We start from the raw sequence: 25,423 nt of genomic DNA, 5'->3' as shown, positions 1-25,423 counted from the left end.
TCTAATGAATTATATGTATACAGTAGGCAGTGCTTTCGATAGTAAAGATAAAGTTTGTAGGTGTTTCAGGCACGACATGGCTAAACAAGAACAAGAATGTGTCCATAGTACACGGATGCCCCATCCGCACTATTTTTTTCTATGTTAAGTGGGCCGTAGAAATGAGGTAAAATCTCCGATTAGGCATTAACAATATGAAAGGTCAAATCATAGGGAACATTTGTACTAAGTTTCAAGTTGTTTTGACTTCAACTTCATTAAAATCTATCTTGACAAAAAACTTTAACCTGGAGCGTGACAGATGGACGGACGGACGGACGGAATAACGGTACAACGACCGATAAACGGTACGACAGACGAACGGACGCACAGACCAGAAAAAATAATGCCCATAACTAATATGGAATAAAAAGACGGACAAATAATAGTGCACAAGACACAAGATAGAAAACTAAAGACAAAGCAACACCGAACCCCACAGAAAAACTGGGAATCTCATGTGCTCTGGAATGGTAAGCAAAGCCTGCTTCAAATGTGGCACCCGTCGTGTTGCTCATGTTTTTACAAACCCGGGAAATAGTCTTATTAGGTAGGTCACATTCGTGAAAATGGAAGGGATTGTTGTTACGACACAAGGAACATGAAACGGATATTCCACAACGGTCAACCAACTCGTGATGGCATTCGTTAAATTTATGAAGGGACTCTGTGTTTGATAGCTTTCTTGTCAGTAGCAGACCTCTATCAAGGAAATCATGATAGCACATACAAGCCCAGGAATATCGTATCAATTTGGAGATATATATAGATTGTAGATATGGTCCGCTATATACTAGTATTTAAAAGATCGCTCTTCTCTTTTTAAAAATGAAAAATTTCATAACGCCATTCTTTGACACATCAGATTAAATAAACTCATCATAGATAACAGTTAGCCAAAACAGGTTCAAAACAATTTATTCAAAAATGTTGAAAATTGATTCTTATTGAATACAGAATTAAGTTCAACAGCAAATAGATGAATTAAAATGAAGAATGAAGTGAGTACAGAATATATAACATTAAAACACAATGTAAAATATGTGCCATCCTTGTTTTTCATTTCCCCAATTGATCAAGTTATCCAGATACTCATATTTTCTAAAATAAAAGAGCCTCTTCTTTTTTTTTATTTACTATACCGAATTGTAAACAACAAATGTTTTACATCTCAAACCAACAAAAATAACATTTTGGCAAGTAAATTATAACACACATCAACTGCAGCAATGGATGGAAAAGTCCGTGTGTCGATACCAGGATTGAAAGGTTTGGGTTTGTATTTGCACGTTTCTTCTTCAAAAGACTACACTGGATTAAAAAAATATCAGAAGGCCAAATAAACTATGAAGTTGAAGAGCAATCAGGATTAAAATACTTTTAAACCTTAGTTAAGAATTAGATGTTTGTTGAAATTTAAGGAAAATAAATGTTATTGTTTTCAGGCTTTTATGAAAATTTGGTTATTGGATTGCCAACATATGGCCACATGACCAAATAAAAATATGTGAAAGATTTGGGATTGCACTCGATAGGCTTCCAGTTAATGTGGTAAGAATGTCAGGAATGCCAGGACCGATAGTCGGGAACAGTTGGTTTACCTAATAGTTATCAAAAGTACCAAGATTATAATTTAATACGCCACACACGTGTTTCGTCTACATAAGACTCATCAGTGACGTTCAGTACAAAATAGTTGTAAAGCCAAAAGCACAAAGTTTAAGATCATTGAGGACATCAAATTCCAAAAATTTGTGCCAAATACGGCTAAGGAAATCTATTCCTGGGATAAAAAATCCTTAGAGTTTTTCGAAAAAAAATTTGCAATAGGAAATTTATAAAAAAATTACCACATAATTGATATTCATCTCAACACATAAGTGCTGACTACTGGGCTGGTGATACCCTCTGGGATGAAACCGTCACAAGCAGAAGGGGTTTTGCTATACTGGTACGGACCTTGTACAGTGCAGAAATTTTCATTTGACAATACAGTTGTGTAAGATGTAGTTATGCTTGTGATGAATGGAAGTGAAACTATTTTTCAAGCATTTTACCAAAGGTGAAACGATTTTAGCTATGGGTGTAACCAAGAGACGTATTATATTTGTTATATTTGAATAAAACTGGGGCTTATATACCAAAAATCTACGTTTATCCGATGCATGGATGCTGTTGTTTGTTATTCTTGTGTATTGATATTGTGACTATTTTTCCTTTTTGGTAGTCAATTTTTATCTAGTTTCATCTTGTTAGCCAGTTTCTTGTTGTAGGTTGTTACTTGTAAAGTATATGCATATTGCTTTGACCATGTACAATTGTTTTCGATCTTTTAAAGCCCGCGATGATTTGCATATTGCAGTGCAAATTACTATAAGAATAAATCTTGACCGCAATTTTCTCTCATCTTTATTCATAGTAAATGTTTCCCACTTCATATACTTGTACTGTTTGTGTTTAATCTAGTTGATTATTCAACTGAATAACCTGACGGATAATTAATTTGAATGTATGATGGACAACTTGGTGTTTGACAACACTTTCCAGGAGCTGCGGGATTCAATTGACAAACATCTGGTAGGCTCCACTGGTAACACCTGTAATAACAAATATTTCTTATATACACAACAATTTTCGACACCAAATTAAAAGTCAGACCCTTTCTATACCTGTGTCAAGTTGTAATTTTCAAAAATTAAGGATTGATATATGATTGTCAATATCTTAAAACACTCAATTTTTCGATAATTTTTCATTAATACAAAAACAAATCAGACGTCAGTATTTTCAAAGTTGGTGAATTATTTAAATCGTTGCTCTAGCATTACTACAGAAATACAACAAAGATCACATCTCCCCATCAACTTTCAGTATTTTCTACCTACAGACTAAACATCAACTGGGAAATTTGTATGTTTAATCTTTTCTTATTGTTTTGCGTCAACGAGTCGCATATTAGATTTAACAAGAACAGCAAGAATGCATGATACCCATCGTAATTGTTGCTTACAACCACGTCAGTTGTATGCTGAATGATAGTTGAATCATTGGAAATCATATCACATCTCCTATTTTTTTTTACTTTTATAATATCTATCGAACATTCTAAGGTAAAAAAAGGTGTAACCTTACATTGAATGACAGACGTAACGTCCAGTAGATGCATCTTCACAAACACATTTGTAATCACAACCATCGGTAAAGTGTTCACCTTGCTGGTACGAATTTCCTTTGTAATAACAACTGTTTAATTGCGCTGAATAAAACATAATTGAAAAGATCGAAAGCATAAATAAAACCAAGTAAATATTTGTTATTGGTTTCTTAATTTCTCACATGATGATAGAAGATATTAAAAAATACATTGATCACTCTGTCGTTAATCTATCTAATAGAATTAGAAACGATGGTTTCTTCCAAAAACTGTGAATAACAATATTGTGTTTACGATGTGGAATATTCAAATTGTACAGTTTTTACAATACATGTTTATGTAATTCAATTCAGTGTTTATCACAAGCGAAATGAATTATCCTCGAGTTTCCACGTGTCCTGAGATGAATGAAGGGACAGAGACGTTACGTTTGTAGTATAATCCTACCGTATCAATAGGGGTCCCTCTTAGTTCTTGTACTTATAGTGTTTAATTTCTACGTGTTTTTTTTTAGATTATTGTGAGATTCCTTTTATCATAGTGCCGTCAATCTATTCTCTGTTGCCGTTTGATATTAGATCTTAATGCTGTGACTTCTGTTAAATATCTTCAAAGTTTTGGGTAGTGAAGTGTTTACTGTTAGTGTCCGCCATCGTGCAAGTGCACGAACATTACGGTCAGAAAAGGCAGCAACCATTGGTGGCTATGTTGGTTTTTTTTTTTAAAGTTTGTTTCCGGTTTTTGGAGAGAAAAAAAAAATTGTTTTCGATTCTGAGAAAAAAAAATTGTTTGTTTCACCCTAAGCTGCCACTATATGTAATGCTAAAATTGAAAGAAATTAATTGTTTCGACTTGTCGCGAAAAAAAATTGTCCAGAAAAAAAACCCAAATCGGACGCCTGTTTAGTTAATTTGGATATTATTTGAATGATTTAGTTTTCAAAAAACACAGGGGCAACATGATTTTAGGGGGGGGGGGGGGGGGTGAACATTTAAATTACAATATTTTATTGGAAGAAATATAAGAATGAGTGTTTAATTGGCAAGAGTTGGTGCATTATATAATTTAGTTTATACTGAAACTTGAAATTTTCAAAAAAAGATGGTTGAATAAAAAAATAATTGATGGTGAAGTGGGGGACATGGAAAATCGACTTTTTCAGATATTGACTCTTATACATAATACATATAAATGATATTAAAATAGGGTTGAATAGTTAGTGTTTTGATTAGATTAAAATTTCCTGCAAGTATCGCCAAATTTCCGGGAACCAGTGCACTCTAATATGCATTTCAAGGTATGTTGATTTTTATTTCCTTCAGCACAAATCGGGATAAGGTATAGTGTTGACATGTCATAACGGTCATTCTATTAAAACATATCATTACATTGTATATGACAAAACAGTGTTTTTCCTGAACCTATTTAGGATACAATACAATCGTTGTACATGCATGTATTTGTAATCTATTACACAACATATTGTTACTGATCAGAATAAATTTACAATGTGCGTAAATTCTATGTAAGTGTCGTAACAGTCACAATACTAGTAAAATGTAGCTTATAATTTTACATAAACATATGTACAACTCTATAACATACATGAAATATGAGTGGACTCCATACAGGAATTACAAGTTACAGGGCAGAATTTCTTCAGTGAGGGAAAGGAACACACGTTCCTAGTACAGTTAAACACACTCTGGTCTTGACAGGGTTCTAAAACAAAAGAAAAAAAGAACATTGAATACACTGTTAATACCGCCCTGCTTTAAGATATCAAGTTTTTTTGTAAAATTGTTATATTTCCTATCATGATTTTCTTGATAGAGGGTTACTGCTCATAAAAAAGCTATTAAACCAAGAGTTCCAAATCATTCCTTCGTAAATTTTACGGACGCCATCACGAGTTGGTTGACCGTTATGGAATAACCGTTTCACAAATAATATCGGATATGTTCCTTACGTTGTAACTACAATCCTCTTCCCTTTCATGAATGTGACCTACGGAATTGGACTATTTACCGGATTTGTAATCACATAAGACACTCGACGGGTGCAACATGTGGAGCAGGATTTTCTTACCCTTCCGGAGCACCTGATATCACCCCTAGTTTTTGGTGAGGTTCGTGTTGTTTATTCTTTAGTTTTCTATGTTGTGTCATGTGTATTATTGTTTTTCTGTTTGTCTTTTTCATTTTCAGCCATGGCGTTGTTAGCTATAGTTTTTTTTAGATTTATGAGTTTGACTATCACTTTGGTATCTTTCGTCCCTCTTTTATAAACAGTTTATAAATACTATAAAGCAGAACAAAAGTGAAAGTCCGTGTCCTTGCTTTTGATGTACAATACATCGAAATTTTGCGGGAAATTGTCTCTCAGACAAGATACATGCAATTCATACATTTATCGTCAATATCTTTTGCTTTTTAAAACTATGAAAAATGACAAAGATTTTATGAAATTTTCCTTTTTTTTCAAACTGGGCTTAGCAGGCAAATATTTTTATTGGCACCGCATGGACACAATTAGAGGATTCCGAATATCTGACAAAAATTCATAAACAACAGCAGGGAATATCATTATGTTAAAATTTAGAAGACAAAATAACATAAATACGGTTTAGTGATCAAAAATGAGTTGCCAAAGAATGCCGAAAATTACCAATGCTTTCTTTTTGTTTCAATAAAACAAAAATGATAAAAAAAAGTTCATAACATTATTCTGAGTGAAATCAATGAGCAATATTTATTGCTGTTCAAAATTAAGACTTGTTTGTGCTACGAGATATAAATCTACAATATAACATTTATAAGTGAACGAAATGATAACTGGATAAAAATAGAAAACCCAATTCATACATTAGAACTATTTTGTATTGACGCGTCAGTTTTGAAATGATATGTGTCGAATATCTATTGTCTTCTATCATTATAAAATTAAACCTAGGATGTAAGACGGTACACAACTTAGATTAATCATTCGTAAAATTTAAAACATTTGATAATAACTTACTGCATATACCACAGGTGAGAGGACAGTACTTCTTGAGATCTGTATTGCTGCAGACATGTGTATCATTACAATCAATAAATGAAGCGTCGGTACAGTTAGAAGTTGGCCCAGCGTAAACTGCTAAAAAATAAAACAACACGCTATAAATTGCGTTCTTCCGAAGGATTTTGTTTTTGGATTTACCTTCAGCAAGAACTCTAAAAGCCGAATATTTGAAAGTCAATGATACATAGGAACGATGGTAAGACGATAAACCAATATTAAAGTGTGATAAAGCAATGGAGAAATACTTCAGGCAGTCACAATACATAAAACCTTATGATCTAAATCAATACAGGAAACCGGAAAACGTTAAATACATGTACGTTTACATACGGTCGTTGACATTACGTTATTAGTTACACTCATATAAGTTTGAGCTTTTACTAGAGCTATCAAACCAGGTTTAATCCTCAAATGTCTTAGGAAAATAACTGTGCCAAGCAGGGAATATGGCAGTTCTTTTTCACTTTTTTCGTTGATTGGTAGCGTTTGTTTTGCCAGTTTTACAGGAACTACTCTTTTTTTTAAACTTAAATAAAGAATATGCTTTGCCATGAGCTTTTCATTTTTGTTAATCTCATTTCAAAACACGGCTAAATCAAACCCCAGACTTGGAAATTGGCATTCGTTGCTTCTATATACCAAACACGCGACATTGAGGCGTATATAAACACAAATGACCGACTTACATGTACATGTATCTGTACAACTGTTCTAAATGGATTCGTGTGATATATATTATTGTCGCACCGAAACATATACATTTAGATATATAATGTATATTAATATGATAACTCAGAGTACTACATTTTTATTTAGACTGGCTATGGTATATTTTGGTTGATTGTTTTTTCGTTAAAAAAAATCATTTATTCGGTATTATAGTAGCAGCGATGTTGTTTGTAACTCTTCTATTTTCTTTATAATCGCACGGGTAACGTTTGCAACAATTACAATGAAGCAAACACGAGGAAGAAATCGACAGTCTAATAAAAACCGAAGGCACAATTATGTCACATAACTTTGCAAAAAAGAATTTAAAATTAAGCTTTACAAATGCGGTATTGTGACCAAAAACGTCCCTTTTATGTATCATTTAAGAACTTGTATCTCATAAATGTCAGTATCTTTTGTTAATCATTTGTGTTGTAGTTTCATGTATTTCATATCAAAATGTTTGTTACATGCAGGACTCGATTATTTCCACACCCCTGCCTTGTAAATCCTTAACTTTAATTGTAAAAATATGTGAAACAGCTCTCACCACGATATAGTCATTTTGCGCTGTTGCGGGACGGCATAAAGCAACACCAATAAATCGTTTGACGTAAACCATTTATGAACGATACTGTATAAATAATTTATAACAGATCTGTATATTTTGACAATATAATCGCTAACTTACATAAACGTATATTTTCCTTCAAATCATTGTTTATTATACATCAGCAGAGAATGGTGAGATTAATTTCGCCTTCTTTTATTGGAAGAATTGTTACAGTATATAGCATATGACGTCATATGACGTCAAATGAATCCACCTGTTTTGTCATTATTAGATCAAAAGACAACAAAGATCGTCAAACTGATATATATTGGTTTTTAATAAATTATTTTTCTTTATATCATTAATTTAATGAATCATGATTTTTTGGACGCAGATCTTTTCTTTGTAATGAAATGTAACACTTAATGACATGTTCACTTCCAACGCAATTGGCACTTGCTCCTAGATCATTGCAATTAACCGAATATTTGCACAGGAGATTTCTTGCATGGATTTTGAAAAATCATTTCATACACTGTTGGTACATTATACATGATCAGTTTATATTTTCACTCTTGTAAAGTATCGTCTGCATTGTCTTACATTTTCTTAGGGAGAATATATATACATTTGCATCTTAACTTGATCAAAGTTATTCTATTCCAGCTATTAATTAGCCAGTTTGTTTTCCTGTTTGAATGGTTTTATACGAGTAATTTTTGGGCCCTTAATAGCTTGCTGTTCAGTTTGAGCCAAGGCTCCGTGTTGAAGGCCGTACTTTGACCTACATGTATTTTAGTTCACGTTTACAAATTCTGACTCGGATGGAAAGTTGTTTCAATGGCTACATGTCAAACCCTTTCTAACTGATTTGTATAGTAAGTGTTTTCCGATGTTTTGTTTTGACACCACTGTCAGATGTATAGAGGGGTAGCTAGAACACTCGAAAACATGTTTGAAGCAGCATCATTCGTTATGTACTTGTTCAAAGTCAACACATTGTAGATCTAGACTGACTGCAATGATGGTGTGTTTGTTACTGTATTGGATTGACTCTTTGTTTACTTCAGCGCGGTTCTTTGATATCTGTATTAATTGTTCTACGTTTTGATATCATAGGGGTCTTATGTCACTTACTATACGTCATTGTATTCAGTGTTAATCGTTGAAGGACCTATGGTGACCTATGTTTACTAACATCCACACCTTTTGGTTGCTAGTTAGTATATTAGATTTTCGGGTTTTCTACCAATTGATATCGAAAAATCAGCCGCGAGCCACAATGTTAACTTTTTTGTGTCGAATGGGACCAGACTCAAGCTGGCAGCCACTTTTATCGGCCAATCAAGATAGCAGCCACTTTTTTCCAGCAGCCAATTTTGACAATATGTCTGAAAACCAAAAAACTGCATAAGACTCAAACGTTCCAAAAATCGCTAAATCTTAGTTAAATATGATTTAACAGCGGAATTCGACAATTTTCCGGCTTGTACTTAATTTAAAAGCATGTCATTACGTTTAAAATATGTATGTGAAGTTAGCTGCCGGTTTGTTATTCGATATTCGATATTCAATATCCGACGGTTGCTAGAGGTTAAAAAGTATAATTTTCATAGTTAACAGGAGTGAATAAATTACGCCGCAAATAGATTTATGACCCCTTCAAGTTGTTCTAAATTCTCGTTGTCCTCGAATATAAACCCTTAAATAAATTGCATATTTGTCTTTATGTAATATCGATTTTTAGCAATAAAACGACATCAAAGATTCATCAAAGATTGAATTTAATATATAGTATATAAAAATAAAAATAAAGCCGGCCACTCTAAAAACATTCAGAAATATAAATAGAAATATCTATGGAAAGCCAAAAAAAGAATAAATATATAGGAAAAACCTACGGGAGACCACTCAGATGACAGTGAGAACCCTGGTGTTTCAATACTAAAAAATGCAACGATATTATAGACTCTATAGTATATAAAATTGGGTGTACATATAAACGTGACTAAAAAGATCTTTGGTTATGAGTATTGAAAATACGTAAATGGGCAACTTTGAACCTCTGTGGTGGCCAGACGGGCCCGGATCCCAGAAAAAATATTTAAGTGGGAAATAGCGTGGGTCAATACCTTTAAAATGAGCTAGGTCCGGTTCGGAACTTTGCCGTAGGGATATACCGAAGAGTACCGAATGTGTGATTGATATGAAAAATACGTAAATGGGCAACTTTGAACCTCTGTGGTGGCCAGACGGGCCCGGATCCCAGAAAAATATTTAAGTGGGAAATAGCTTGGGTCAATAACTTTAAAATGAGCTAGGTCCGGTTCGGAACTTTGCCGTAGGGATAAACCGAAGAGTACCGAATAAGTGATTGATATGAAAAATACGTAAATGGGCAACTTTGAACCTCTGTGGTGGCCAGACGGGCCCGGATCCCAGAAAAATATTTAAGTGGGGAATAGCTTGGGGTAATACATTTAAAATGAGCTAGGTCCGGTTCGGAACTTTGCCGTAGGGATATACCGAAGAGTACCGAATGTGTGATTGATACGAAAAATACGTAAATGGGCAACTTTGAACCTCTGTGGTGGCCAGACGGGCCCGAATCCCAGAAATATATTTAAGTGGGAAATAGCTTGGGTCAATACCTTTAAAATGAGCTAGGTCCAGTTCGGAACTTTGCCGTAGGAATATGCCGAAATGTACCGAGTGTGTGATTAATCATGAAAATTTGCCATAAGGCCAACTTTGAACCTCTGTAGTGGCTAGACGGGCCCGGATCCCAGAAAAATAATTAAGTGGGGAATAGCCTGGGTCAATACCCTTAAAATGAGCTAGGTCCAGTTTGGAACTTTGCCGTCGGGATATGCCGAAATGTACCGAGTGTGTGGTTGGTATGGAAAAAACGTAAATGGGCAACTTTAAACCTCTGTGGTGGCCAGACGGGCCCGGATCCCAAAAAAATTTGAAAGTGGCGATTAGCCTGGGTCGATACCTTTGAAATGAGCTAGGTCCAGTTCGGAACTTTGCCGCAGAGATATGCCGAGGAGTGCCGAGTGTGTGGTTATTATGCCTCGGTCAATTATAGACATCCTCGACCATTAATACAGACCTTGGACATATAACAAGGTAATTTTAAAAACACCCATTCATTAAAACTATAGTGCAAAATACGCTTAATATGGGCAACTGTAAACCTCTGTGGTGGCCAGACAGGCACGGATCCCAGAAAAAATATTTAAGCAGGTAATAGACCGGGTCAATACTTTAATAATTGGATGGGTCTTGATAGAAAATTTTCCGTAGTGATATCCCATGAAGTACTTAATGTGATGTTGGTAAGGACAGTACTTTTAGGGGAAAAATTGGTCCCTCATAACAAGAAATATGTCACGGTCAAAGATGCATTGCAAGCGTTTTTCACACCATCATGGGTTGTTTCAAAGCTTTGAACAGATAAAGGTGCTGAATTTTGCAGCAACGAGGCTGGAGAGTTTCGTCAGAAACACAACATTGAACTGTACTCTACCGAGAATGAAGAAAAAACAAGTTTCTTTGAATGTTGGATGAGAATAATGAAAACTATCTTTTTGAAATACTTTTGGCTTATTCTACGCGTACTAACATCGATCCATTAAAACAGGGTAAATTTAAAAGAGGGACGAAAGATACCAAAGGGACAGTCAAACTCGTAAATCTAAAACAAACTGACAACGCCATGACTTAAAATGAAAAAGACAAACAGAAAAAAACAATAGTACACATGACACAACATAGAAAACTAAAGAATAAACAACACGAACCCCACCAAAAACTAGGGGTGATCTCCGGTGCTCCGGAAGGGTAAGCAGACCCTGTTCCACATGCGGCACCCATCGTGTTGCTTATGTGATTACAAATCCGGTAAATAGTCTAATTCGGTAGGTCAAATTCATGAAAGGGAAGGGGATTGTAGTTACGATGTAAGGAACATATCCGATATCATTTGTGAAACGGTTATTCCATAACAGTCAACCAACTCGTGATTGCGTCCGTAAAATTTACGAAGGGATGATTTCAACTTCACCATTTGGAACTCTTGGTTTAATAGCTTCCTTGTGAGCAATAACCCTCTATCACGAAAATCATGATAGGAAATGCAAGCACGGGAATATCGTATCAATTGGGAGATATATACCCCGTATGCATTGTCATTGTCAATTTCTAGATGTAAGTCAAGATATGAAGCCGACTTAACTGTTTATTGTTGTATCCTTTATCTCCAATTCGATGGGATAGATGCGATCCACATAGTCACCAAATTTTGAATTGTTTAGTGAAAGAACGTCATCTATATAGCGGAAAGTAGAGTTAAAGGATATTGCTAACTTCTTATCTTTCTTCCTAAGAAGTTCCTGCATGAAGTCAGCCTCATGATAATAAAGAAACAACAGGGAAGGAAGTTTTATAGTCGGGTTGTGTCTCTTTGACACATTCCCCATTTTTAGTCTCAACTTTATTTGCTAGTTGTCGTCCAATGGGTTACATGTCCCATAACGGTAGGATTAAAAGGTTTGGAAGGTAGGGTAACCCGCATCAACAAACGTCTCAAATATGAAAAGTTTTAACTGTTCTCTACAATTTCCCGTTGAGAGTGGCTTGTTTGGAAGTAGAATGTTGTGTACACGTAACACTTATTTTAAGTTTTCGAGCCTGCAAACAGGCACGAAATTGCAATCATCTTTCAATATCATTCAGATTATTTTAACATATGATAAATGTTATTGTTCCTTATATAACAATATTTTTTAGAGGTTTGATGAATCCAGGCATTGTTACTTCTTTCACCACACGTCTCTTAGGTATTCGTTTTCAATTTGAAAATGTCCATGTGCCAGTGTTCTGATTCCATCTTTTAAAATGTAACGTGTGTCATCTTGTGTGTTTGTTTCTGAAGTCACCACGTTTAAAAGGTAACTGCGAATGACGTTCATTTTTCTATGACAACTTTGATAGGTCATAAAACACGTCTGGTAATCGTTACACGGAATATTCTGTCGATTGACCTGTTTGGTTTTTCCAAAGCTTTCCTTGTGTTTTGACCATCGTACATTAAAATCTTTGAAATGTCTAAGATACATGCTCCCAAATACACAGGCTTGTCAAATTTGAGTTCGGTTTTCTTCATGTGTACGATTGTTTTTCGGTAGTCACTTATTTTATATTCATCCGTTTAAGTATGTTTACCATGGTATTTCCAAACTTTGTTCATCAGTTGGAAAAAAAAATATTTTCAGACACGGTGTGTGTAGTGGTTATGGTAATGAGGTTAATATTCAGGTAAATGCAAATTTCAAGCCTACATGATTGTTTAAATTTTAACACATGATACACTTTTGTTAATACCAACCATTGGAATAACTCTGTTTCAAATTTCTATTATAAAGAACATACTTTACACCTTTGTCGGATTTGAATACGGTACCAACTTATGAAACTTGTTCATTTCTGTTTTCATGTAAAAACGATAAATCGTTAAGCTTATCGTAAAGGTCGACTGAGTAACCAAATCCCATTCAATTATGTACCCAACCTCATCCTCCTCTTTCCACATGTTAATGGCTTCAAAGTCGTCCAACAATTCAAAACCCTTGTTGGCTACAGTTATGACATGGCCAACACATACTCATAGTTAGTACTACTAGTTTAGTATTCCAAAAAATCATTGGGAAGGTTGAGGAGGGTCGCATTCACTCATGTATTTGTTGTTGGCCACCCAATGTCGATGGCTTATTTGAGCACAGTCCCCTCTCGTGTTTCAACAGAAGTAACATGTCTGGGTCGTGTAACAATTGTGATCTAACTTTGCTTATATTTAACGCTGAATCGTAAGCTATCCCTGATGACGTATAATAATGAAATACGTCAAGGCCCGTAAGCTATTAAACAAATGACACTAGTTTTCAAATATATCATCCAATTGCACAACATCTCCTTTACACATCATGGTAGTCTTGTAATGTTTGACAATTAAATCTAGTTAATACATGTTTTGCTTGAGCATAGTCAGCCACACTAATGTGTTCATTGTTAAGTCGGTTGTAAACCTGGTCAGCAGATGGTAGTTGTATTTTCTTCTTCTTATGATGACCCTTCATGAAATCGTAAGGGTACACATTTGTTTATAAGTATCATTCATTCATAATGCTCCTAAAAACAAGACTTCAATACCTTACATTGGTTCAGCTTTAAATGGCTAAATATAGAAAATCAGGCCGTGTTCACATGGACCTAAATTCGGTATTGTGTTAGTGTAACTCACACGTAAACTAAACACAATTGCGTTCCCATTGATAAAACTCAATGTTTACATGTAGTTTAAATCATGTTTTATCTACACACAGTCGATAGTCAATGTAGGCCTTGTGTAGGTTAAGTGTACACAAAACTAGGCATTTAGGACATTAGTTTTACCGTGTATATATTTAAGGAGGAAACTATTTTTGAGTAACATTGATATTTTTGATAATTATTAGTTTAGTTCTTTACAGAAATTGTTGTCTAAATTTTACAGATTTTTTTTTGTAAAAACAAATTAACTTACTTTATTAACCCCTGATCAAGACTCAAGGCAGCATCGTTGCCGAACCCATAAGGCAGCAACCAATTGATTTGCAAGGGGGAGGCTGTTATAGTTGAGTATAAAACATAAAAGCAAAGGGGTTGGGGTGGTGAGCTATGGATTTTGTTTTGAAAACAAAAAATGTTTCCAGTTTTTGGCCATGAAAAAACATTTGTTTGTTTCACCCTCAGCTGCCACTATATCTAATGCTAAAATTGATTTCGACTTGTCACCAAAATTTGTCCTGAAAAAATCAATAGCCCACGCCACCGTCCCCCACCCCCTTGCTCCCTCTCAAAAAATGAAGTAAATAGTTGCTGCCTCATTCATTTGAAAAGGTCCTCCCGACTCGACTTGACGTACACAGAAATATTCGCCACTGATCTTTACTCAAACAACGATTCACGCATAAATGCATGACTAAAAAAAGTGTGAGGTTAATGATATGTTTGTCTTGTATCTCAGATCCGTTAAATAACACTTAAAATAAATTAAAAAAACGTTACCCTATTCCTTTACCAAATACTCCTTGGAGAAGAAATACCATTTGAAACAAACAGAAAAGATAAAAATGTAGTGATCCCTAATATCTCAATCCTTTTTTCGGCTTCAAGCACGCTGCTGCAGCTAACGTTTTCTAATGCGTAATCGAGACATCTCTAGTATATTCAAACTACTGCAAATTATAAAAATGGCTTTCATAAAGTAGCAACCAATTAACTTAAAAAAAGGGGGAGGGTTATTTTGTTATCTGCGTGCGTTTTTATTCCTTTTTTTTCCATGCTGGTGATCAAATACTTTTTTTTTCCAATATTTAACACTATAATGTATGGGGAAACTCTTAATTCAGAACATTTTTTTTTATCATCTGTATGACCATATTTTTGTTCATAAAATTGGTGATCGGAATATTTCCATTCCCACCCCCATCCCCCTTTTGAAGTCAAATGGTTGTTTCGTAACCGCTAGAAAAATTGTCCAAAAATTTTGAATTCAGTTCTACGTAATTAACATTTAAATGACATATAGTTTACAAGTGGGAACAAATCTTATGTACAGGTAGCTTAACAAGGTGTATAGATGTGAACAAATGTAATGTGAAACCAGTGTACACTACACTAAACAAATAGTAAACATGTTTACTCTACACGGCGTTTGGTGTGAACACGGCCTAACATAAACATACACTAATCAATGAATAGAATGTCTTACCCATCAACTTTCTTAGAAAGACTAATGTTCTCCTCATCGGTATTTGGAATGCAGTTCACTTCAAAAACAGTATACCCCAATGCCTTTACGAAGAAGTGGGCGTCATACATTGTTAAGTTGTGAAATATAATGGATAAATAGGTAAGTAAGTTTAAGTTACATTAATTATCTGTGCTGCATCACGATACTTACGATCAAGTGGTCGCGATCACGCACTTTGCCTTCCCCTAATTCATCATCGCACATGTGACAACGTGAACTCGCTTTAAAACATTAAGGATCTTCTTCAGTCATCACCAGGTCTTTTAATCCATGTGCATGTCTGCAATGTCCTTCATCTTCTCTTCCTTACAAGCCACACATATATAACCATGTCACCCCCTGGGTACATTTTTGTTTCTTTGTATTTTCCAACATCGTACCTGACGCGGTAGTAAAAAACCTGAAGGCGTATTTTGTTGGTAAGCATTCGTGTAAGCTTTTGACTCGTCAGGTTGGCATGTGTCTATATGTTATAAGTAACATTAAACGTCAGCATAATTAACCTAAGGAAATCACATTTTACGTTTACAGTTGTATATCTTATAAAGGTATCTTCTTCGGGTATCTTGATTTTCACTCCAGCCCTCTAATCCCAATACTATAAATTTTCGTCTATAATGTCTTCTTTCTAACAGTGCTTCTTACACTTTCGACAAAAAATACTTTAACATTGTAGATGACACTTGGGCTCTGAACAAATTAAATGGGATAAACTTGTTTTTATCTAGCAGTAATGTTGTTTAGTTACATGTCTGCGTGGGTTCTGTCCTTTCCGATGTTCTTTGAAATTTTTCTCGGGTTCTTCATTTTTTTAATCGTTGTTGTTTATTTCAACACCATCATACCCAAACACGTTAATAGAAAAGCTAGTTCTAGTATTTAGCCATTAAAATTGGTCAATGTGTTTCAAACACATGAGGGAAACTAAACCCTTCTGGTTCAACTAATTTTCACGTTTTTTTTTTATATTGGCGCACTTTGTGTGTACTTTTCTGATTTACCTCTTGATGTGTACTTTTGATAACACAGCTCACGTTAATCGTTAATAATGGCCTTCTTTTGTGCTAGTTTTACTGAAAGGCGAATGTATCATTTACTCTTCAGGGGTACAATTTATCCATATGAAGGTGTAATTCTACAATATGTCTTAACGGTCACCCCCTTCAATCACGCATGCAATATGCTATACTTTCATAACTTTTAACGTTAGTTAAGTGTCTTAGTTGGTTGATTAGGTAAAAATAACTTCAGTTGAACTAAACTAGAGGCTGTAAAGAGCCTGTGTCGCTTACCTTGGTATAAGTGAATTAAACAAAGGAAGCAGACAGTTCATGACAAAATTGTGTTTAGGTGATTGTGATCAATGATGATTGTGGTCAAGTTTGGTTAAATTTGGCCAAGCAGTTTCAGAGGAGAAGATTTTTGTAGAAGTTAACGACGCCGGACGACGGACGACGGAAGCCGGACTCCGGACGCCGGACGCCAAGTGATGAGAAAAGCTCACTTGGCCTTTTAGTCCAGGTGAGCTAAAAATGGAACGACTTTCACCTGTTGCGGGGTTGGTTTTTACCAACTCTACTCCATGTACTCGAAGCATCTACTGTACCTTCGATGCCTTCTTCACTTTTGTGCTTCTGACATTTTACTAATCAAATGTATGCAAAGCACTTTGACTTGCCTAAAAAATGGTCCAATGGTCACTGTGGTAATTTTCTACCGTCTTTCACCCTAATAACAGATTCCTTTTCTATGTCTTGTCGGGTTCACACATAATGCGTTTTGACTCCAATAAGCTTTACCAGCACTTCCTTTGGTTTTCTACTTTAATCTTTTAACCCAAAATCCTTTGCCAAGAGGGTACCCGTTTTAAGAAGTAAACTTTTAACCTGTAGGGCATCACTAACCCTAATGAGACGTTGGGAATGATTTTCTGGTGAATACCTACTCCGGAAAATATTTGTTTCCTTTATATTATTTTCATGCAAAATGTGACTAGTCTACTCAACTCAAGGTGGTTTTTGAAAAGTTCCTGCAAATATCGAAATGTTCCGAATTGTATATTTTTAAATGATTGTACCTTTTTGACTTGGTATTCAAACAGTCTGGAAAGTACTCGCTGTCATACCCAATCTAATGCATCATTTTTCTAAAAACTTTGTTTATTTCTTTAACTCAACATACACTTATATATTCTTTACAGAAAAAAAATCAATTGTAAATTCTCTTGAAAGGGTTCTATGAAAATATGACTCTGTTTAATTAGCTAGCTATGACATCAGTTTAACTCGGATTTTGTCATTTCAGGTATTTTTTATATTCTGTATTGATGCAATAAACTTACAGAACTTAGTGTAAATTAACAGCAGTCAGAATGTAACGTTGAATATTAACCCTGAAGTTAAAGTAACATCACAGCAAACTTCCCAGATTAACAACACATTCGGTTCTTCTCGGCATATTTTGACGGCAATGTTCCGAACCGGACCTAGCTCATTTCAATGGAATTAACCCAAGCTATTCCCCACTAAAATGTTTTTCTGGGATCCGGGCCCGTCTGACCACCACAGAGGTTCAAAGTTGCCCATTTACGTATTTTTCATATCACCTACACATTCGGTACTCTTCGGCATATCCCTACGGCAAAGTTCCGAACCGGACCTAGCTCATTTTAAAAGTATTAACCCAAGCTATTCCCCACTTAAATATTTTTCTGGGATCCGGGCCCGTCTGGCCACCACAGAGGTTCAAAGTTGCCCATTTACGTATTTTTCATATCACCTACACATTCGGTACTCTTCGGCATATCCCTACGGCAAAGTTCCAAACCGGACCTAGCTCATTTTAAAAGTATCAACCCAAGCTATTCCCCACTTAAATATTTTTCTGGGATCCGGGCCCGTCTGGCCACCACAGAGGTTCAAAGTTGCCCATTTACGTATTTTTCATATCACCTACACATTCGGTACCCTTCGGCATATCCCTACGGCAAAGTTCCGAACCGGACCTAGCTCATTTTAAAAGTATTAACCCAAGCTATTCCCCACTAAAATATTTTTCTGGGATCCGGGCCCGTCTGACCACCACAGAGGTTCAAAGTTGTCCATTTACGTATTTTTCATATCACCTACACAATCGGTACTCTTCGGTATATCCTTACGGCAAAGTTCCGAACCGGACCTAGCTCATTTTAAAAGTATCAACCCAAGCTATTCCCCACTTAAATATTTTTCTGGGATCCGGGCCCGTCTGGCCACCACAGAGGTTCAAAGTTGCCCATTTACGTATTTTTCATATCACCTACACATTCGGTACCCTTCGGCATATCCCTACGGCAAAGTTCCGAACCGGACCTAGCTCATTTTAAAAGTATTAACCCAAGCTATTCCCCACTAAAATATTTTTCTGGGATCCGGGCCCGTCTGACCACCACAGAGGTTCAAAGTTGCCCATTTACGTATTTTTCATATCACCTACACATTCGGTACTCTTCGGCATATCCCTACGGCAAAGTTCCGAACCGGACCTAGCTCATTTTAAAAGTATCAACCCAAGCTATTCCCCACTTAAATATTTTTCTGGGATCCGGGCCCGTCTGACCACCACAGAGGTTCAAAGTTGCCCATTTACGTATTTTTAATACCCATAATCGAAGATCCTTATAGTCACGTTAATCTCTACACCCAATTTTATATACTACAGAGTCTATAATATCGTTGCATTTAGGGTATTGAAACACCAGAGGTGTAACTGTCATCTGATCGGTCTCCCGTAGGTTTTCACAATATATTTATTCTCTTTTTGGCTTTCCATAGATATTTCTTTTTATATTTTGGAATGTTTTTAGAGTGGCCAGCTTTAGATTTAGTTTTATATATTATTAATTAAATTAAATCTTTGTTGAATCTTTGATGTCGTTTTATTGATCAAAATCTTTATTACATAAAGACAAATATGCAACTTATATAAGGGTTTATATTCGATAGATTCAGGACAAAGTTGTGTTTTGGTGATGGTGTTGTGTTTTTAGATCTTACAAAATTTACGACAGCTTGAAGGGGTCATAAAACAATTTGCGGCGTAATTTTTCACTCCTGTTAACTATGAATTCATACTTTTTAATGATTTTCAACTAAATTTTGATATTGAACCGACTGCTAGCAACCGGTTGTATATTGAATATCGAATATCAAATAACAAACCGACAGCTAACTTCACATACATATTTAAAACGTAATGAAATGCTTTTAAAATCAGTACAAGCCGGAAAATTGTCGAATTCCGCTGTTAAATCATATTTAACTAAGATTTAGCGATTTTAGGAACGTTTGAGTCTTATGCAGTTTTTTGGTTTTTAGACATATCGTCAAAATTGGCTGTTGGAAAAAAGTGGCTGCTAACTTGATTGGCCGATAAAAGTGGCTGCCAGCTTGAGTCTGGTTCGAATGGGTGATATTTTACAATATCTAAACGAAGAACATACGATTATGTGTCTATCGTTCTATTGCTATATTGTAGTTGTTTCCCTAAGACAGTTTTAAGCTTAACGACAGCTTGCTTGATAACGTCTCCTCACCCATTCTAACATCGCTGATAACTTTGTCAAGACAATTTGACGTCATAAATAATGACTTATCTCGTCTTGTTTTTTCAATTTACCGTGAGTCTATACAAAAATATATTTTTTTAAACATATCAAAACAGATATTTATATTAACATGACACCTATAACACACCGGGTATCCCGACTTTTCGGAAAGATCCACATGTCAGGAGCGCTTGATGAGAATTATGTAACGGTGGGCAAGTTAAATCTTAATCCGATTTCCACGGACTTTAATTCCCGGAGTGTATGAAACCAGAAAAGAAAGAGAAAACTTGGAACATTTTTTTGCGATGTGGGTTTAATATTAGTAGTTAGGACAGGCATATTATCTTGAGCCAAACTTGTTCATTTCTTTTGATAAATGTATGTACTGGTAAATTCGTCCGTTATCCGAAGAACCCATTGAGAGCTGCCAGGGTACAGTGGAATTCATGTACACTCCCTATCAGGATTAATGGCGATGTGTCACTAATGTATACTTACGACATTTGTTTGCAAGGACAATCAAGCACTACTCAACACAGATGAAGTGCTAGGACACCAGGAAGGCTGTTATTATCGTTGAGAAAACCGAAGTACTCTGCGAGATCAACCGAGTGGTCACTTGGCGGAAACAGACAAACTGGAGAGATATCAGAGGATTGATCGCCAGATTAAAGAAGGGAGCAATGTTGACCAACCAAGGCCCTCAAAGAAGCCATTTTAGTTTACACTCCGGTTCAAAGAGGTTGTTTGGGAGGTTGACCCATCGTTGTGATGTACTGAAATTTTTAGCGCCGGAGTCAGAATTGAACTCTGGACCTTTAGCACTGTAGCCATCAATCTTAAACACTTGACCACGAACCAACACTAAGAAATGTATAGTATTAAACTGACCTGTGTTAATTTCAGACTTTTATTTATTTGTGTATAACTATAAACCTTAATGTGAAATAGTTTGAATATTAAATTAGTTCCAAACATTTGTCTGACTTAAACTGGCTCACACTAAAAATATCGGAGAGTTGCGTTTATTAAACACAAAACTCAAATTTCCCGTTCATAAAGCGAAAATGTCATCAAAATCGAAGCACGAGTTTATGTCAAGACCTATAAAACAGCCTACAATACGGTACGTTTTTTTTTCTCCTCAATGTTGAAAGCCGTACGGTTGCCAATGATTGCTAACAACCACTTCATTTGAACTTTCGTGGATATAAAAAAAGAAGATGTGGTATGATTGCCAATGAGACAACCACAAGACCAAATTACACAAAAAATAACTAAAGGTCACTACAGCCTTCAACAATGACCAAAGCCAATACCGCATAGTCAGCTGTAAAAGGCCCCCCTGAAATGACAAATGTAAAACAATTCAAACGAGAACACTAACGACCTAATTTATGTACAACAAATGAACGAAAAACAAAATGTAACACATAAACAAACGACAGCCATTGAATTATTCCCCACACATGTTAGCGGTCCCCTAAAAACCTCCCCCCCCCCCATCCTTGGACAATGGTATAATAGTACAATATAAGAATATATTTTACATTAATTTTGTAGTTGTCTCATTGGCAATCACACCTTTTCTCCTTCTTTTTTTTTATATATATATGTCGTGTACATGTTGTTATTTTATACAAGTAATTACTTGTATGAAGCCATCATACAGGTTATTACTTGTACAAATACAACACTAGTTATTATTTGTACAAATACAATTTGTACAAGTAATTTATTACTAGTACAATTTTTACTCAGAATAAAGATAATATTAACTTGTACAAATTATTATTCTACAGTCCTGACTTATTTGATGTTAACATGAAATCGTTTTCCTTTAAACAAATAATTTATTGCTTAGCCTAAAGGCTGTTGAACTGTTACACTACTCTCCCAGGTTAGCAAAGTAAGATCTACAAATAGGTCAACATGACCAAAATGGTCAATTGACCCCTTAAGGAGTTATTGTTCTTTCAAGTTAAACTTGTCATCTTACAAAAATCTTCTCCTCTGAAACCACTGAGACAAATTTAGCCAAACGTGGACACAATCATTATTAGGATATCTTGATTAAAAAAATATGTCCAATGAAAGCACTTGCCCATCAACATGGCCGACATATCTAAAAAAAAAAAAAGAACATAGTCGTAAAAAGCAGTCTTTGATTAATATCTCTGAACTAAAGCATTTAGAGCAATTTTGACGTCGATAAACATTTGTTAGGTTGCTGTTCCTGAATTAGAAGGAAATTTTGTTGCTTTTGGTTATTATTTTGAATATTATTAAAGATAGAGATAATTTGTCAAACAGCAATAATGTTCAGCAAAGTAAGATCTACAAAAAAGTTAACATGACCAAAATGGTCAATTGACACCCAAAAGGAGTTATGTCCCTTTAAAATCAAATTTAACATCTTTTCGTAATTTTTTGTAATCTTTTACAAAAGTCTTTTCCTGAAACAACTGAGACAAATTTAACCAAACTTGGTCACACATAAGCATAAGGATATTTAGTTTTTTTTTAAATGTGTCCGATGACCCTGTCTGCCATCCAACATGTATTAACTTTATATATGACGGAAATGCATTGGAGATAGTCAATGAATTGACATATCTTGGGTTGAATTTTTCAAGAACAGGTAGCTATATGAGTGCTAAGAAGATTTTAGTTAGAAAAGCAGATAAAGCAATGTATGAAGTATTGAAAAGGGGGAGGTTGCACAACTTGTCAGTGAAATCACAATATGATCTTTTTAATAAAATTGTGAAGCCAATTCTACTGTATGGGTCTGAGATTTGGGGTTTCAGTAATACTGATATTATAGAAAAAGTGCACCTAAAATTTTGTAAATTATTATTAAACCTATAGAAGTCGACACCCAATTGTATGATTAATGGTGAACTTGGTATTTATCCCATGTCTTTATATATACAGCTGCGTATGGTTAATTTTTGGTCAAAAATGGTTAATGGGGATGATAACAGGATTGCTAAAATACTATACAAATACGTGTTCTTGAAAAATTCGGACAACCAATTTAGGTCAGATCGGTTGAAATGCATTAAAGATATATAAGATAAATGTGGATACAGCAATATATGGTTGTCACAAGGAAATTTTAATTCTAAGTGGTTGGGTATTAGTTTAAAACAAAAGTTATTTGATCAGTTTCAACAGAAATGGAGAGCTGATATTGACTGTTCGCCAAAAGGTTTGGCCTACAAATTGTATAAACAAAATTTTGAATTTGAGGAATATCTGAATATTTTAAATGATAAAGATAGAATAACATATTGTAGATTTCGTACGGGTAACCATAAGTTACCCATCGAAACTGGTAGATGGAATAAGATTGAGCGAAACCTTAGATATTGTAACTTATGTCATTGTAACGAGATTGGTGATGAATTTCATTACACTTTGCAGTGTAGTTCTTTGGCAAATTTTCGAGCACAATATTTGGATACGTTTTTCTTGCACAGATGTAACATACTAAAATTTGAAAAACTATTTCAGTTAAAAATTAAAAATAAGTTCAAAAGCTGTGCAAATTTATCAGGGTTATAACTTTTCAAGTGAGTCTTCCTGGTTAATCACCACTCTTCTTTACTATACTGTTTATCATGTATTATTTGATATTTTCATCTCATCTTGTCATGTGTGTTTGTGTTATGTTATATAACTTTTGATGAACTTCTTTGTACCATTGTATCTTTATGGTGTTTAAGAAATAAAGAATCTTGAATCTTGAATCTTGACATGGCTAAAAATAAAACATAGGGGAAGTTCAGTTAACTACAGCAAAAGTATAACAGTTGCATAATGTATTCCATGCATCAATTGTAAATAAAAATATCTAGCTATAATTATCAAGATGCTTGATTGATTGACAACTTATTTGTTACGGTTTGTGGACTTGTTTTTCAACAAAATATCGGCATTTCAATGAGAACAAATAGTGGCTATCTTCTTGCCTACTTGTTACCTTATTCTTATGATGCTGACTTGATAAGGGAACTACTCAAAAAGAAAGAAAAGAAGTAATCAGTATGATATCCTGTAACTTTACTTTCCGCTGTATAGATGATGTTGTCTCACTAAATATCTGAAGGGAACATCAGGAAAGCAGTACAATTGCAATTGCAAATGGTGACCAATGCCATGTCTACCGAAGCTGTCGGTGTGGCTGTAAAACAGGGAAATGTATTATCTGTTTAGCTAAATTTGCCCAAGGTGTCGTGTAAACTTGTGTTATTATAATGCATTGCATTCGTCTGAAATCTTTTAACATTTCAACATCAACTCAAAACACAAATGAATAATTGAAAGAATTGAAAGAAAGGAAACCAAACACAATAACAATTTCAAAATACATACACCGAGTGATATCTACTAAGAAAAAATAAACAAAACAAATAAATAAATAAGAGAAGATAGTAAATGGAAAATAAACCCTGACAAACGAGAGAAATATCCCAAACTAACAAAGCCAAAGAAAGGAGTGTTTGTATAAACATTTGAAACTGAAGAAGTTACAAATACAACTCAAAGACAGTGAATTGTACAAATTACTATCTTTTTCACCACAAATATTGTACAAGTAATCACTTGTATAGTTACATTTGTACATGTGATAACTTGTATGATGACATCATACAAGTAATTATTTGTCCAACGTTTTTGTACAAGTAATAATATGTACAAGATAATAAAAGAGGGATGAAAGACACCAAAGGGACAATTAAACTCGTAAATCTAAAACAAACTGACAATGCCATGGTTAAAAATGAAAAAGACAAACAGAAAAACAATAGTACACATGATATAACATAGAAAACTAAAGAATAAACAACACGAACCCCACCAAAAACTAGGGGTGATCTCAGGTGCTCCGGAAGGGTAAGCAGATCCTGCTCCACATGCGGCACCCGTCGTGTTGCTTATGTGATTACAAATCCGGTAAATAGTCTAATTCGGTAGGTCAAATTCATGAAAGGGAAGGGGATTGTAGTTACGACGTAAGGAACATATCCGATATCATTTGTGAAACGGTTATTTCATAACGGTCAACCAACAATAATATGTGCACGACACATACATGTATATATGATTAATTGATGCTATCATGTAGGTCTGTGTAATTACGTCATCAGCATGGCATGATTATCATATTTTGGTTGGGAATTTGTCAGACTGAAGTTTGTATTTTTGCTTTTTTGAAAATTAAGATTTGGTTAAGGTATGATACAAAATACACAAACCTGAAGTTACTGTGACTAATATGAATAAGAAGAAGGATAAATTCTCCATGTTGTTACAAAACCTTTGTCCCAAATTAAGATTACTTGGCTATCAATATTCTTATCTTACTCAGTGCTTGACATATACATGGACGGTAATTTCGATAGCAAAGGTTAATTTTAAGTATTTAAAGTATTGCAGGGTGAGTTCTCT

General features: G+C 34.9%; 1 protein-coding gene across 3 annotated transcripts; it reads right to left on the bottom strand.

Moving 5' to 3' along the window:
* Positions 1-2,473: 2,473 nt before the first annotated feature.
* On the bottom strand, positions 2,474-25,339 carry LOC134723646 (uncharacterized). Of its 3 annotated transcripts, none has more exons than XM_063587203.1 (5): positions 25,231-25,339; positions 6,212-6,331; positions 4,799-4,915; positions 3,172-3,295; positions 2,474-2,636 (listed from the first exon to the last, which is right to left on the bottom strand). In XM_063587203.1, exons 1-5 carry the CDS (start codon positions 25,277-25,279, stop codon positions 2,510-2,512), a joined length of 537 nt encoding a protein of 178 aa, XP_063443273.1. In that variant the 5' UTR covers positions 25,280-25,339; the 3' UTR covers positions 2,474-2,509. The 3 variants fall into 3 exon arrangements, with proteins under 3 accessions (XP_063443273.1, XP_063443274.1, XP_063443275.1); XM_063587204.1 differs by having other exon boundaries at positions 6,212-6,328; positions 25,231-25,303; XM_063587205.1 differs by lacking the exon at positions 6,212-6,331 and having other exon boundaries at positions 25,231-25,301.
* Between the last annotated feature and the right edge of the window lie 84 nt (positions 25,340-25,423).

Source organism: Mytilus trossulus, chromosome 6 (genome assembly GCF_036588685.1).
Source record: "Mytilus trossulus isolate FHL-02 chromosome 6, PNRI_Mtr1.1.1.hap1, whole genome shotgun sequence".
In the NCBI taxonomy this organism is placed as follows: Eukaryota; Metazoa; Mollusca; class Bivalvia; order Mytilida; family Mytilidae; genus Mytilus; species Mytilus trossulus.
The sequence above is the reverse complement of the archived record's forward strand: the minus strand, read 5'-3'. Positions and strand labels throughout refer to the sequence as shown.

Coding starts and splice junctions, on each gene's coding strand:
- LOC134723646 (XM_063587203.1), bottom strand. CDS start 25,279: ATGGAGAATTTATCCTTCTTCTTATTCATATTAGTCACAGTAACTTCA. Junction 3,296..4,798: donor GGAGTCCACTCATATTTCAT/GTATGTTATAGA, acceptor TGTTTTATTCAG/CGCAATTAAACAGTTGTTAT. Junction 2,637..3,171: donor CGTTACGTCTGTCATTCAAT/GTAAGGTTACAC, acceptor TTGTTATTACAG/GTGTTACCAGTGGAGCCTAC.